At 40.6% G+C, this 13,885-nt stretch overlaps 2 protein-coding genes across 16 annotated transcripts in view; one reads left to right on the top strand and one right to left on the bottom strand.

The window, feature by feature from the left end:
• Zir (Zizimin-related) overlaps nt 1-11,984 on the top strand; it is a 326,985-nt gene extending 315,001 nt beyond the window's left edge. For all 14 annotated transcript variants that reach the window (XR_011039375.1, XR_011039379.1, XR_011039374.1 and 11 more), the window contains one exon: nt 10,783-11,984. Coding sequence is in view for 4 of the 14 variants with exons in the window: in XM_068345898.1 (XP_068201999.1) it covers nt 10,783-10,789 (7 nt within the window). In the remaining 10 variants the exon portion in view is untranslated. The remainder of the gene's footprint in view (nt 1-10,782) is intronic.
• Nucleotides 11,701-13,885, bottom strand: part of LOC137616274 (ankyrin repeat and SOCS box protein 1-like) — a 111,614-nt gene continuing 109,429 nt past the window's right edge. For both annotated transcript variants that reach the window (XM_068345899.1, XM_068345900.1), the window contains exon 7: nt 11,701-13,751. In XM_068345899.1, the coding sequence (XP_068202000.1) occupies nt 13,558-13,751 (194 nt within the window). In that variant the 3' untranslated portion in view covers nt 11,701-13,557. The remainder of the gene's footprint in view (nt 13,752-13,885) is intronic.

Raw genomic sequence — 13,885 nt, 5'->3', positions numbered from 1 at the left:
TTTTGGGAATACATTAGAGTTAATTGTGTCTTGGATTTACTTCATTAAAGTAAAGTGTTAGGGCAGAAATACTGCACTTGTGATAATATTGTACTTTTAAGAAAGGAAGAAGAGTTTAATGACATCATTCTTATTTGCTCATGAAGAAGGATAATATTGTCTTCATTAATTTCAAGGCATGAAGCTGGGCAATTAATGATGAACTGAGATAACCATGAATATCATATACGTTATGAATAGAACCTTGAAGGTTCGAAGAGATAATTTATTTTTTTACCCATCAAATTTGAGGACTTGATTCGTCAGTGGAAGGAGTCACTATCAGTGCCAAGGTCTGGTTGAATGTAAATAGAAAGCTTATGTAAAAGACACTGTTAGAAGTAAAATAAAGATTATACATTGTATATAGACTGATTAAAAATGTATCATAGCTTTTTGTATATAGATCATAGTACAGTATTCAAAACTAATTTAAGTGACTTGGCTATTTTAAATATTCCCTAATCTTGATTTGTTCCGATGTGGTATACTTCCCCCGAACTACATTTATAGGAAGTTAGGGGATCTCTTAGTCATGACCAGAAAAATCCAGATAGGCCTCCCCCCATCTACCTACCACCAAGGCGGAAGGATGCAATCCAAGGTGAACTCAATGTCATGACAGGCTTCAGGACCCTATTCCCGTTCTGGTTGCCATTGCATGCAGCCTTCTTCTAGTTAGTCAGATCAGCTTTTCTCCATTGTTACATTCTTCGTGTTGTGTTCACTTGTTTTTCAGAGTGTGCATTGCCTTTCAGCATTGAGAGTGAGCATGTTCAATATTGTTGTCCAGGTGCGAACAGGAAATCTTGTGGGGCTTTTCTTTCGCACCTGGATGTTGATCTGCATTCGTGCACCTCGTGTCTTGGTCTTTGTTCCCATGAAGACACCTGTCCCAAGTAAGTGGACAGGCCTGAGCTGCAGTAGAAGCATTTGGGCACCAAGGAAAAGAAGAAATTGAAGAAGGACCGGTTGCAGTCGGGTAAAAGTCGGGACTCGCAGTGCCACTTCCAGTTCTTCAGTCGGTTTGAGTCCCTCTCTACCCGTCCCTTCTTCGACTCCATCAGGGGATCTCGGTGAGCCCTGTTCATCATGGGTCTCTCCCATGGAGGAACTATGGCTGTTTCTTCTGATTTGTCCAATGAAGTCAGCCTACATGCAGTGTGGACACGGTTTGGCTCTAATGGGGGCCGCCTTTGGCCGAGATGTTGTCCAAGATGGCGGGAGCCATGTGTTCCACCTCGCAAGCTGCAGCAGTTCCTGGGTTCTCTGTGTGGGCCATGTGTGTTCCACCTGGGTTGCCATCATCGCTACCTGCGGTCTCGCCACTAAACCACATTGCCGCTCCAGCTGTCTCGGGGCCTCCTTCACTTTGGAAAGATGTCCCAAGCTCCCCAGACTGGCAACTGGGGTCATGGTCAGGCCCTCCCCTCATCCCCTTCAGGTCTCCCTAGAGGGACATGCAGCTGCCTTGGCTGTCCATTGGCATGTCGTCATCTGCAATGAAACAGAGGTCCCATTTGTCGTTGGGGGTAAGAGGCCCTCCAACAAGCCACCCCAGGCTCGCTATTCGAGGGAGGTCTCTTCGCTTCTCCAGGAGGAGACGGTTCACCAAAGCAGGTCTCCCTCACTTGATATCCTTTCCCTGAGCAAGAAACATCGCGACATGGAAAGCTGTCGGGACAGGAGTTTTCTGCTTCACTCCGTCTGTCTCGACTTGGAACGCCTTGGCTACGTCTGCCTCGGATTGGCCTGCCTTGGCTATGTTGAGCACCGTTCCAAGCCACACCACCTGACCCAGGGACCACACCAGCAAGTGCCTCTCTCTGTTCAGTTCCTGCTTCTGGGACCATTCCTCCCTGCCGTCTTTGCTGCCACTAGGGTAGTCTTTGTTCACGTGGACGCCAGCGTTTACGGAGACACCTCGAAGGGCGATTCTTCCAGACCAGTGGAGGACTAGACGTCAACGGACGAGATGTTTGTCTCCCTGTGGGTCACCACCTTGATCCATGGGTACAACGGAATTCCTGACCTCGTAGGGTGATTCCTCCAGACCAGTCGAGGACTAGACGTCAACGGATGAGACGTCCGTCTTCCTGAGGGTCATCACCTTGATCCGTTGGTACAACAGCATTCTTGACCCCCCCCACCCCCCTGCTCTGCATGACACCTCACAGATGTAGATCCTGTTGGGCATCCCACAGGAAGTTTGACTGCCCTGAGCCTGCCCATGTCTCGGGCCACTTCACAAGCCTTCACCAGCCTGGATGGGGCCATCCCGGGACTAGAGAACTCACCCCCAGTCGCACTGTTTCTACATTCCAGATGGTCTCCCGACAGGATACCAGTCAGCATAGGACAACTTAGCGGCTCTCGCCCCAGGTTTTACGAATGAAAGGATATTGAGTCTTCTCTGCAGGAGGCCACATCTATGGAAGCATCAACATGGTCTCCCACCCACGTTGCTTCCTGGCTAGACTTTTGGAAGGCAGTAGTGTCTACGTTTGCCATGGAACACATTTCCTCTGAGCCAGCAAGGAGAGATCAGTTTTGAGCTTGTACTGTCGGTAGGTAGAGCAGTAAACTTCCCGAGAGCTCAAGATCTCGCCTTATGGGCCAACTGGGTCCAAGAAGGAGGGACACTGTGCTGGCCCCATTGCTCAAGTTGATGCCAGAAAGGGAAGCCTGCCTCCTCAGGAACTCATCAGTCGCAGGGGTCTCTTTCCTGAGCACCTTGTAGAAGAGAACCTGGGAAAAGTGGTGCAAGGCCAATCAAGACGTGGTAATTCACAGGTCCTCATTGGGAAAGCAGCCACCCCATTGCCCCAAGGACCCCCACCCCTGCCATCTGGATCGTCAACGAGTAGGTCATCCCCACCAACACGGCCGTCATCTGGGGTCCACACCGCTCCCTCCTCTGCCCACTGCTAACCATTATCTCCGCATCGGTCACTGACTCAGGAAGTGGTAGGACCTGAGGCCCCCACTCCCCTTCAGACTCCGCGTTACATTGGCAGAATTGGGCCAAATATGGGACCAACCTGTGGACGGTGCAAGTCTTGAGGGAAGTCTATTGTATCCCCTTCCAGGACCCCCTCCCTCCAATCATCCATTCAACTAAAGGACCAGCTTCATTGGAAGGCCATAGAACCGGAGGTGGAGGAGATGCTATGGAAAAGTGCCGTGCACAAGGCTGACGACGAGTCGCCAGGATTTTTCAGCTGTCTCTTCCTGGTGGAGAAGGTCGCCGGCAGTTGAAGACCGGTGATAGGTCTATCCACCCTCAACAAATTCATTCACAAGTTGACCTTCAAGATGGAGACCCCAAGGACAGACCTGGCAACCTTCAGTGAAAGGGACTACTTGCTGTCCCTAGCCCTGAAGGATGCTTATTGCCAGATATCGGTACAGCCATCTTGCAGGAAGTTTCTCCAGGTCAAATGGGGAGGGAATTTACTCCATTTGGGACCCTGTGCTTCGGGTTGTCCAGAGCCCCATAGGTGTTCAACAGAGTTTTCTCCCTAGTTTCTCAGTGGGCCCACAAGAAAGTGATCAGACTCCTGCAGTACCTGGATGAGTGGTTGCTATTTTCCTCCTCTAGGGAGACCTTGTTGAAACAGAGGTACGAGCTCCTGATGTTCTGTGAGAAACTGGGGTTAGTGTTCAACTGGAAGAAGTACCAGATGTCCCCCTCTACGAAGACGGTGTACTTGGGTATGGAGATTTGTATAGTAGTAGCTAGGGCCTTTGAGGGAGTTGCTTTACTGGCTGGAAGCAGCCGCCTGCCTGTTTCATTTAGGGGTCTCCAGCATCCCTTATGGACTGGCAGCATCTAGTGGGGCATCCAATGTCCTTGGAGAAGTCAGTTCTGGGTTGGGTCAAGCTCCTGCCGGTCCAGTGGGACATCAGCAGCAAATCGAGGTATCCGTCAGGGAATGTCCTCGGCAAGTTTCCCCCATCCCAGTCAACCAGGGAGGCAGTGGTGAACAGACCAAAGCAACATCCTGAAGGGAACCTCGCTACGGAACCCTCCTCTGGAGCTCTTATTGTTCACGGATGCATCCAAGGAGTGATGGGGGCTCACCTGGTCGAGGAGTCTAGGTCAGGGACTAGGACCCCCGAGGAGAAGGCTCTTCACATCAACGAGCTTGAATTCAGGCGGAAGTACCTAGACAGTCTGGTCGCAGGGAAGGCAGTAGCCCTAATGTGTGACAGTGCCATGGTGGTGGCCTACATCAAGAAACAAGGGGCCTCAAGTCTTGTCTGCTCTGCAACCTGACGGAGGAAATCTTGGGATGGGCTGCAGACAGGGGGATAACTCTTGACAGCAAGGTTCATCCCAGGAAGAAGAAACATGATGGACGGACTCAGCAGAAGGGGTCAGGTGATAGGCACAAAATGGTCCCCTCACCCTGCTGTGGCAAGTCAACTGATTTCCATGTGGGGTACCCTTCCCTTGACATCTTCACAACGAGGCTCAATGCGAACCTCACAGTGTTCTGTTTGCTCTGTTTGCCGGTCACAGACCCGGCACCAGTCATGGAAGACACCTTCCAGCACATGTTGAATGGTCTGGACGCATACGCCTTCTGGCCTTTCAGTCTGCTACGACAAGTCCTGAACAGACTTCGGGAAGTAAATAGCACAAGTCTCATGTTAGTAGCTCCATGATGACCAGACAAGAAATAGTTTCCGGACCTTCAGGATTTTGCAGCAGAGGAACTGTGGCCTCTTTTGCTCAAGGAAGACCTAAAGAAGCCCCACTTCAATAGGTTCCCTCTCTTTTGCTCAAGGAAGACCTAAAGAAGCCCCACTTCAATAGGTTCCACGACAGGGTACAAAACCTCTCCTTTCACAGGTGAAGGTTATCCAGTATCTCCTGCGGCAGGAGGGCTTATCCGTGAGAACATCCGTCCAGACAACAGGCTATATGAGTTCATCATTGGCTGTCTACTAAGTGAAATTGGCTACATTTGTTAGGTGGTGCGAGCAGAAGAAAATCAAGCCCTTGAAGGCCTCAGTCCCTCAGATAGCCAGCTTCCTACTGCACCACAAGATATATGCAGGTTCTCAATCTTGGCAGTGAAAGGTTTCTGGGCAGCCTTGGGACGAGTTTTTCTGCTGGAAGGAGTGAACGTAGGCACCTTGAAGCTCCTTTCCATGGTCCTAAAAAGCTTTGAGCAGTTATTCTGCATTCTCCAAGAACATGGCAGTTGGTCAGGTCTTGAAGGCGAGCATATGGAAGAGACAGTTCACCGTTACATCTCACTATGTAAAGGACTGAACTGTCAAATCCCTCGATGCGTTCAAGATTGTCTCAGTCGTGGTTGCACTGCTACTGATCTAACTGTGACTGAGAACGGTCATACTCAGTGCTGGATGGTAGAGTGTATCCTTATCCTTCCCTTTCTCCTCTAATCTTTTCTCAGGCTTATTCGGAGTATCAGACAAAGCATCAACTGGCCTTGGTGAGGGTGATCCTTCTTAGTAGATTTCCCGACATAGGTAGATTCCTGCCTTTTTGTTACGGTTTGTTGAGTATCTAGATGTCATCCACCCCTTTTAGCCTGCTCCCTCCCTCCTGTTCACCTGTCACCTTTTCTCCCTTCTCCTAAGCATGAGTCTCGTATGAATAAAACAAATTCTTAGTAATTTGTATTTTTCCTAGCTAAATTTACCCCAAACCACATTCAGGTTACTGCCTACCCTACCTTCCTTGTGCGAGGTTCCACAGAAGGAAGAGGTGTGTCTAGTTAAGGGAACTGGAATGGGTTCCTGAGGTCTTTCATGGCCCGCGTTAACCTCGGGTTTTATCCTTCTGCCTTGGGGTAGGCCCATCCGAGGTTTTCCGGTCATGACGTAGAGATCCTAGAACCTCCTAAATGTAGGATAATAGACCAGAGGAAACTAAATTTAGCTAAAAGCCTTGAAATGGAACATGTCAGTTATTTGATTTATATGGTATTAATTTATAATTTTAATTTACCAAGACATCTGATTCACGCTATCCATCTTAATCAGAGTTAATTGTTGATGCAATAAAATATTTAAATTGGATAAGTAGAAAAGCATGTTTTATTCATAGATACAACAGGAATATTCTTTGATGAAACTTATTTGTCAATTCTGGGCAGGTTGCCTTTTGACATATGGCACTTTTTCCTGCATATTACATTATAGATACAATTTTACTTGTAATAACTGAGGAATCATAATTTTGGGTTAAAAAATTCTTCATTTATTAGTTATAAAGTTACGTGGTTTTCCATATCATCTTGGTAAATTTTTTGCCTAATGGAATTTTTTTCCATTAAAGATCAACAGAACGCTTAAGTGGTGAAGTACTTGTGGCTTATCTAATATGAAGAAAGCTTAAAGTTTATAAGAACAGGTTTGATTGGAAAGTAGAAATTGAAATAATTTTTTAGATTAAAAATGTAATTTTATTTTGTCCATTGCATGATATTTTTATTCAAACTAGCCACCTCAGCTTAACATGGCAAGTGCTAATTATTCAATGCTCTTATTTCCTTAGGTCAATACTTGACCTATTTTTATAATGAAGGATTTTTAAACTTTTTAGATTTGTATATAGAAATAGGGTATTTTATTGTCTGGTTTCATTATGCAATAATGAATTTAGACTTTAGTTTTTTGTGCTTTATGACATGAATGGATTAATGCCCTTTGAGAAATTACAAAGTGATAAATTTCAGCTTTTTTTGTACATTGTGTTGACCTGTTAGATTTAATGTTTATTTTTCAGCTTGCCCTAATCGTTCCTGTTTCTTATTCTTTCTGGGAGCTTAATATTAATTGGCCAACATATAGCCAATTTGCAGATAAAATAGATGCTTTGGCTTACATACTGTGCTTGTGTACTCTTATTTTCATGAACCTCCCTTAATTTTCATATTGCTTCTTCTCTAGAAGCTCAGTTTATTTACACTTACCCTTAAAATATAAAAAATTTCAAATTCTCTTTCCATTCATAAGACACGTGCCACTAGTAAGTAAGTAATGAGGCATTGGCAATTATTGGCAAGAAGCCGTTTAAGGCAATCAGGGTTTCCTTATCAATTCCTTGTTGGTGTCGGTTTAACTCGACGTACCCCTCTCCCAGATTATGATAAGTTTTATTGCATTTGAATTGCCTTCATCTAGTAACCCAGGGATAGTACTGTGGTTTAAATTACTTTTGTGAGGAGTGTTTTTGCTCAATTTTCCTCGCAAGGGAAATATGTTTCAAGTTCAAGTGTCTATGAAACTTGGGTTTAGTTTACAGTGAAATTCAGAGAAGGCTAGGCTAGATTTTAGTGGCGATGATGATGAAAATGACATGCCAGCACAGTTTTCTGATATGCATTTAACCAGTCTATTTTTGAAAGTGATGTACTGTACTTCATAGCTCTTAAGATGTTTAGTTTCCTTTGTTTAATCTCAGTGGTAATTCTGATATTACTGTGCTGGTTGCTAATCCAAATCTGATATATGGTAATAGTGTTCCTTCCGTAAGGTCTCTGGAAGCTCACAGTGCATTATGGAGTGGGATCCTCGTGTAGAACCGTGATTTCTTTAATTACGTAGGGTCCTTTCACAGCTAAACCCTTGTGTTCCTTCATTCTTAGTTTCTCTGTTAGATAACTAGATTGCGAGGCAGAAGACCGATTTAGTAATCTGGATCCTAATATCTCTCTGCATTAAAGTAAGAGCTATTAAGCAACCATTTTTCATTGGTGGATGGCATTTCATATCATAAGATTTTCTTAGCTCCTTAATGTTGTCGATGTTTGAGCTAAAACTGATCTGCTTCATCACGTTTAGGATGGCAGCACATTCTATTCCATAAGTCTTGGATCATTGCCATTCTAGTCCTGGGTTACAATCTGTTTCCTGCCCTTGAAGCAACAGAAGGAAATTACTGATTATTTTCACAATTAACTTAATTTATCCTTTTACATCTTTTGTCATATTACGTATCAAGAGATATATATGATTACATTGCAAGTTCTGACTGAGAGTACTGAAATGATAATCTATTTATCGTAACTTTAAGTGGCTAGTTACCTAAATTACGGTGTTAGTTCCAGGTAACTAGTTTTACAGTCATCTCCCACTCTTTGCAATGGTTACGTACCAGGACCCCTCGCGAAAAGCTGGGGAAACCTATAGCTAGGGATTTATAGACATTTTAAGCCTTTATGAACCCTTTTCACACTTATAACACTTTCCCATTCACCTATGAACATTTACATACATATACCAAGGCACTTACCCCAATTTTGGGGCGTAGCCGACATCAACAAATGAAACAAAACAAAAAGGGGACCTCTACTCTCTACATTCCTCCCAGCCTGACAAGGGACTCAACCGAGTTCAGCTGGTACTACTAGGGTGCCACAGCCCACCCTCCCCCGTTATCCACCACAGATGAAGCTTCATAATGCTGAATCCCCTACTGCTGCTACCTCCGCGGTCATCTAAGGCACCGGAGGAAGCAGCAGGGCCTACTGGAACTGCGTCACAATCGCTCGCCATTCATTCCTATTCCTAGCACGCTCTCTTGCCTCTCTCACATCTATCCTCCTATCACCCAGAGCTTTCTTCACACCATCCATCCACCCAAACCTTGGCCTTCCTCTTGTACTTCTCCCATCAACTCTTGCATTCATCACCTTCTTTAGCAGACAGCCATTTTCCATTCTCTCAACATGGCCAAACCACCTCAACACATTCATATCCACTCTAGCCGCTAACTCATTTCTTACACCCGTTCTCTCCCTCACCACTTCGTTCCTAACCCTATCTACTCGAGATACACCAGCCATACTCCTTAGACACTTCATCTCAAACACATTCAATTTCTGTCTCTCCATCACTTTCATTCCCCACAACTCCGATCCATACATCACAGTTGGTACAATCACTTTCTCATATAGAACTCTCTTTACATTCATGCCCAACCCTCTATTTTTTACTACTCCCTTAACTGCCCCCAACACTTTGCAACCTTCATTCACTCTCTTGACGTACATCTGCTTCCGCTCCACCATTTGCTGCAACAATAGACCCCAAGTACTTAAACTGATCCACCTCCTCAAGTAACACTCCATTCAACATGACATTCAACCTTGCACCACCTTCCCTTCTCGTACATCTCATAACCTTACTCTTACCCACATTAACTCTCAACTTCCTTCTCTCACACACCCTTCCAAATTCTGTCACTAGTCGGTCAAGCTTCTCTTCTGTGTCTGCAACCAGTACAGTATCATCCGCAAACAACAACTGATTTACCTCCCATTCATGGTCATTCTCGTCTAGCAGTTTTAATCCTCGTCCAAGCACTCGAGCATTCACCTCTCTCACAACTCCATCAACATATAAGTTAGTTTTACTGTACATTATTCAGGTTATACATTTATGTACACTGCTGAATACTTTACACATGAGGTTTAGATAGCCTAGCCTAGTTCATGGGAACAGGATTAGAATTATTTGTGCTATACACTTTCACTATTGTATACATACAGCACTACAATGAATATTTTGAGGCTATACAACATGGATAATTTCTCTTAAAAAACGTTTACTTCACAATTTAAGGCTGCTGGACATGGAAAATTTATTTTTGCACAAATATTTTGCTACATACATATCTAATCTCATTCCTAAGTAATTTTAACAAAATATGTAAGGGATACTCACCTAAGATACCTCAATGAAACTTGAATAATGACAATGAATTAGCTGTGCCATAAATGATGAAGATAACAATGATATTTACTGCACAGCCAATTGTATGTGCCATTGTAAGGTTTGTTTGAATCTAATCAGTAAAAACTATAAAAAAAAAATATCACAAATCACACAAGTACAAAGTAACACATGTAGAGGTAGAGCTTGCAAAATGCAAACTGGAATGCAACAAGGTGATACTGCTGTCTGGATTAACATCACTCTTGGATGATGCTGTGCTGTAGGCCAATCACCGTCCAGGACACAGATTATCATGCCATGATTTGGACTCTCATTGTCGGCCAATCTTGCTTAAGCAACACAGATTACATACGTCTCGGCAGTCAGCAGATGTAGGGCAAGAGTATTTTTCATCACACTCTTGTTCAACCTTACTTTATTTGTGATATTATTTACAATGATTTAATCCAGCTTTTATCATATTTTTGTTGCTTCTTAATTTGTAGTAGAAAATTATTTTATCATTAAAATTATAAAAATTATGAATTTTTTTAAATTTTTGTATTCGGTGAAATTCGGCGCATTACTGGGTATGCTATAGTAGTTTGACTTTAAAATGGAAATGGAGGTCCTTATTGCCTTTAGCCACTTCTTGTCATTAACTAAAAGAATCTTGCATTACTTTACTAGTTGCACGTGTCTTATGAAAATAGAGAAAATGTGATTTTTTTTTATAAATATCAGGTAAATGTGGATAAACTGAGCCTCGGGAGAAGCAATATGATCATCGGATGAGTATAGAAATAACAAATATTATTATTAAAATTCTATTTTTTCTGTACAAAATCTTAAATCACATTTAAAGGCCATATTATATGTACATTTTCCAGCTTGTATTTCTTATAATTGGAAAACGTATTTCACCTAATAGTAAAGTTTTGGCTTATGTACACAGTATTAAAATGATTAATATTTTATATTTTTCTAATTATATTTATACACTATAATTTTTAACAGTTACTAATAAAATCTTGTACTTTACAGAGAGTGAAAATTTGGAATGTGTACAGTGACCCAGTACTGCAAGAGGATGGTAATGATAGTGTTTGAAGACCAGTATTTTATGTACCATGTATAATTCTCATGGCAAGACCGTGTTGAAAAATTAAGACTGTAATTTAAAAAGAAAAACAGTTCATATGTGACTGTTGGTGCTGTTACATTTGTTGTTAATTGAATTGCAAATGCCTTTTTCACATTCTTATAATTTGGTTGAATAGCCAAAGCTTTTATCATCAGTTTGAAAAACTGCTTTATATTCACACTTTATTTACGCAGTAAATATCGTAAATATTTATGAGTGCAATAATATATCAGATTAGCAGTAATTCTAGTGGACCAAACTATATTTTAATAACTCTTAACTATTCGAAAGTAGAATAGGTGCTTTAAATGTAATTTGCTTGTTTGAGAAATTTGGTGCTATACTCGCCTACCTGCTTTTATTTGTGCATATTTGTTTTATTCCATATACAGGCATGTATGATTTTTAATTTTACAACTACATGATATACTCTTAAAAATTTTAATCCCATTCATTGTAATGGAAAAGGTCAAGTTTGCTTTTGTATTTGCTTCTCTAGTAATTGCTATTACTATTGTTGGTGAAAATCAGTTTATGGATTATCATTTATCATCCAGTTCTTGCTTATGGTTGGAGAAAGGCAGGTTAAGGGCAAATTGCACCAAATCAAAAGTAAATTTAATCCTTTTTTCATTCTTAATATCAGTTTCTTCCAAAATGAGCATTTGCACTTATATTCTAGTCTTTTCTGTTGTATTAAGGCAAAGGAATGTTTATATGAAATGAGGGCATTTCATGTCGTCATAAAATAATATAATTCTTGAACTTTTCACCAAAGACATTATGCAGTCATTTCATATATCTCATTGAAAGAACCATAACTTTAGTATTTTATTTTTTATATATGAGTTTCATTTTAATTTTTTTAAATCAAATGTTTTTCAAAACTACCTTATAAAAAGCTACAGGTTTTTAAAAGCATTTTTAGACTAAAAGTTTTGAAAGTATTTTAAGGAATCTCAACCAAAGAGCTGTCGTAATTTTACAGTACTATACATGATTTTTGTATGAATATTATCGTATTTTCCTAAGATTTTTCCCTTTTAGTTATTTATATTTAGCAACTTTTCAATTGTAGCAGTAAAATAAATATTGGATAATATCATCAACCTTATTACACTTCAAAGAAAAGGAATGACTAATAACAGTGACTAGATATAAACAATTGACTAGATTATTTGTGATGCCATAACAGCATTGAATAATTTAGGAAAGTGTCCAGAATTACGAGAGATTACAATGAGGTTTATTCAAAATGTCTCCCGTCTCGCTAAAAAAGGAGTTGTGACTAAAGGTAAAGCACGCAAGAAGCAGTTATTTGAGCATACACAAAAAGAATAATGCAGGTGAGACCCTCTGAAAGTCATTAGTGAGAGTAACACTGCACCATGATGAAGTATCTGCATAAGGAAGTTATAATATTAAGGAAATTCGAGAGGACACTACTATTACTCTACTCCACTTGATGAGGCCTCCCTTCCTATTCCACTATCAAGAAATTGGAAGCGCTTATTTAAGGCAATACAGTGACTACACAGATGACCACAGTCAGGTATAAAAGCATTAGACTATACTGACTGTTCAGCAGAACCATAGTTCACTGACATTATTGCTGACAAATGAACAAAACATCCTAGGGATGAGCTTTTTAATGCATCAGAATCTTCCAAGATACTTTGGAATCCTTAGCAGGTGGATCTAGGCGACAATTACAGATTAATAAACTAGATGATTCTTGTATATACTTGAAAACTGATGGCAACTGTATTTGAAAAAAAAAAAGTCAATTCCTTAATCAGGACTAGATTTACTTCATTCACCAGTACCTACATTTGTCCATACTGCAGCGATGAGTCGCTGAAAAGAATAACTAGTCTTGAACTGATCTCTAATATACAACTGAGCTCCCTTTTGAAATGTAGCAATTTCCTAAGCTCAAACCCCACTTTGTCACTTTTCTAGGAGCAGTAATCAAGTCATTTCTGCTGTAGATTAGTTATACCAAATATTTTGTAGTTGAGAGAGACTTGTAACATTATGCAAAGAACTCATTGTAATTTTGCCAAGAACATGTTAGAATAACAATTCTATCTACATAGCTTTCCATTAATATCTACTGTAATCTGTTTCTCTGAATAGAACTTGTATTATCATAAACCATTTTTAGATCGAACAGGGTTAGAATATCAGCAGCACAGATCGATGCTAAAAATATTTAAATGTCTATTAAAAGATATTACAATTGGCACATCCTAATCCAGAAATCATGAATATTATACTCCTAAAGCTCTAAAACTAATTATTTTATTACTGCACTTTTAACTCATTCTCTGTAATTAAATATTTTTATAGTAGAAGCAACACATAGACAAACTTATAAGAATTCATGAAACATAAAATAAACTCATTACTTAACAAATAAATTTGTTCAAATAAAAATGTTATTTCTAACAAGGCAAATAATTATGTACACTCATAGAAGTGGGTGGCTATGTCAAAATACAGGCACTAACAATAAAATATAATGCAACCACATAAATCTCAAATTGTACATATTTTCTTTGTAATTAACAAGTAAATTGTTGAATAAGTTCCAACATGGTTAAAAACATTTAACATAAAACATAAAAAAAACAACATTGCATTCACACTAGATATTTAAATGCATTACATGACTACACTTCTTTTTCAATGATTTTTTCATGGGTGTTTTCTTTGGTTCTTATAGTGTATGCATAAAACTCTTCAAAATTTAAAAATGGAATAAGTGATGATGGAACTTCTAAACATGGAATAGAGTGAAGCATTTCTTTGGATAATTGATGGCGCACACAAAGACGGCACAATGATTTCAGACTAAGAGGAACCCCTGTAAAGTAAAATCCACAAAATTAAAAATATGCTTTCTTCTGACATGAATACAAAGCCTCGTTCTGTACAAGAAGTAACTTAACTTAGCGGGATTGCCCCTTGCAAAGAACTTAAAGTTAAGTATAGTTAAAA

The sequence above is a fragment of the Palaemon carinicauda genome, chromosome 22 (assembly GCF_036898095.1).
Source record: "Palaemon carinicauda isolate YSFRI2023 chromosome 22, ASM3689809v2, whole genome shotgun sequence".
Taxonomy (NCBI): Eukaryota; Metazoa; Arthropoda; class Malacostraca; order Decapoda; family Palaemonidae; genus Palaemon; species Palaemon carinicauda.
The sequence above is the reverse complement of the archived record's forward strand: the minus strand, read 5'-3'. Positions and strand labels throughout refer to the sequence as shown.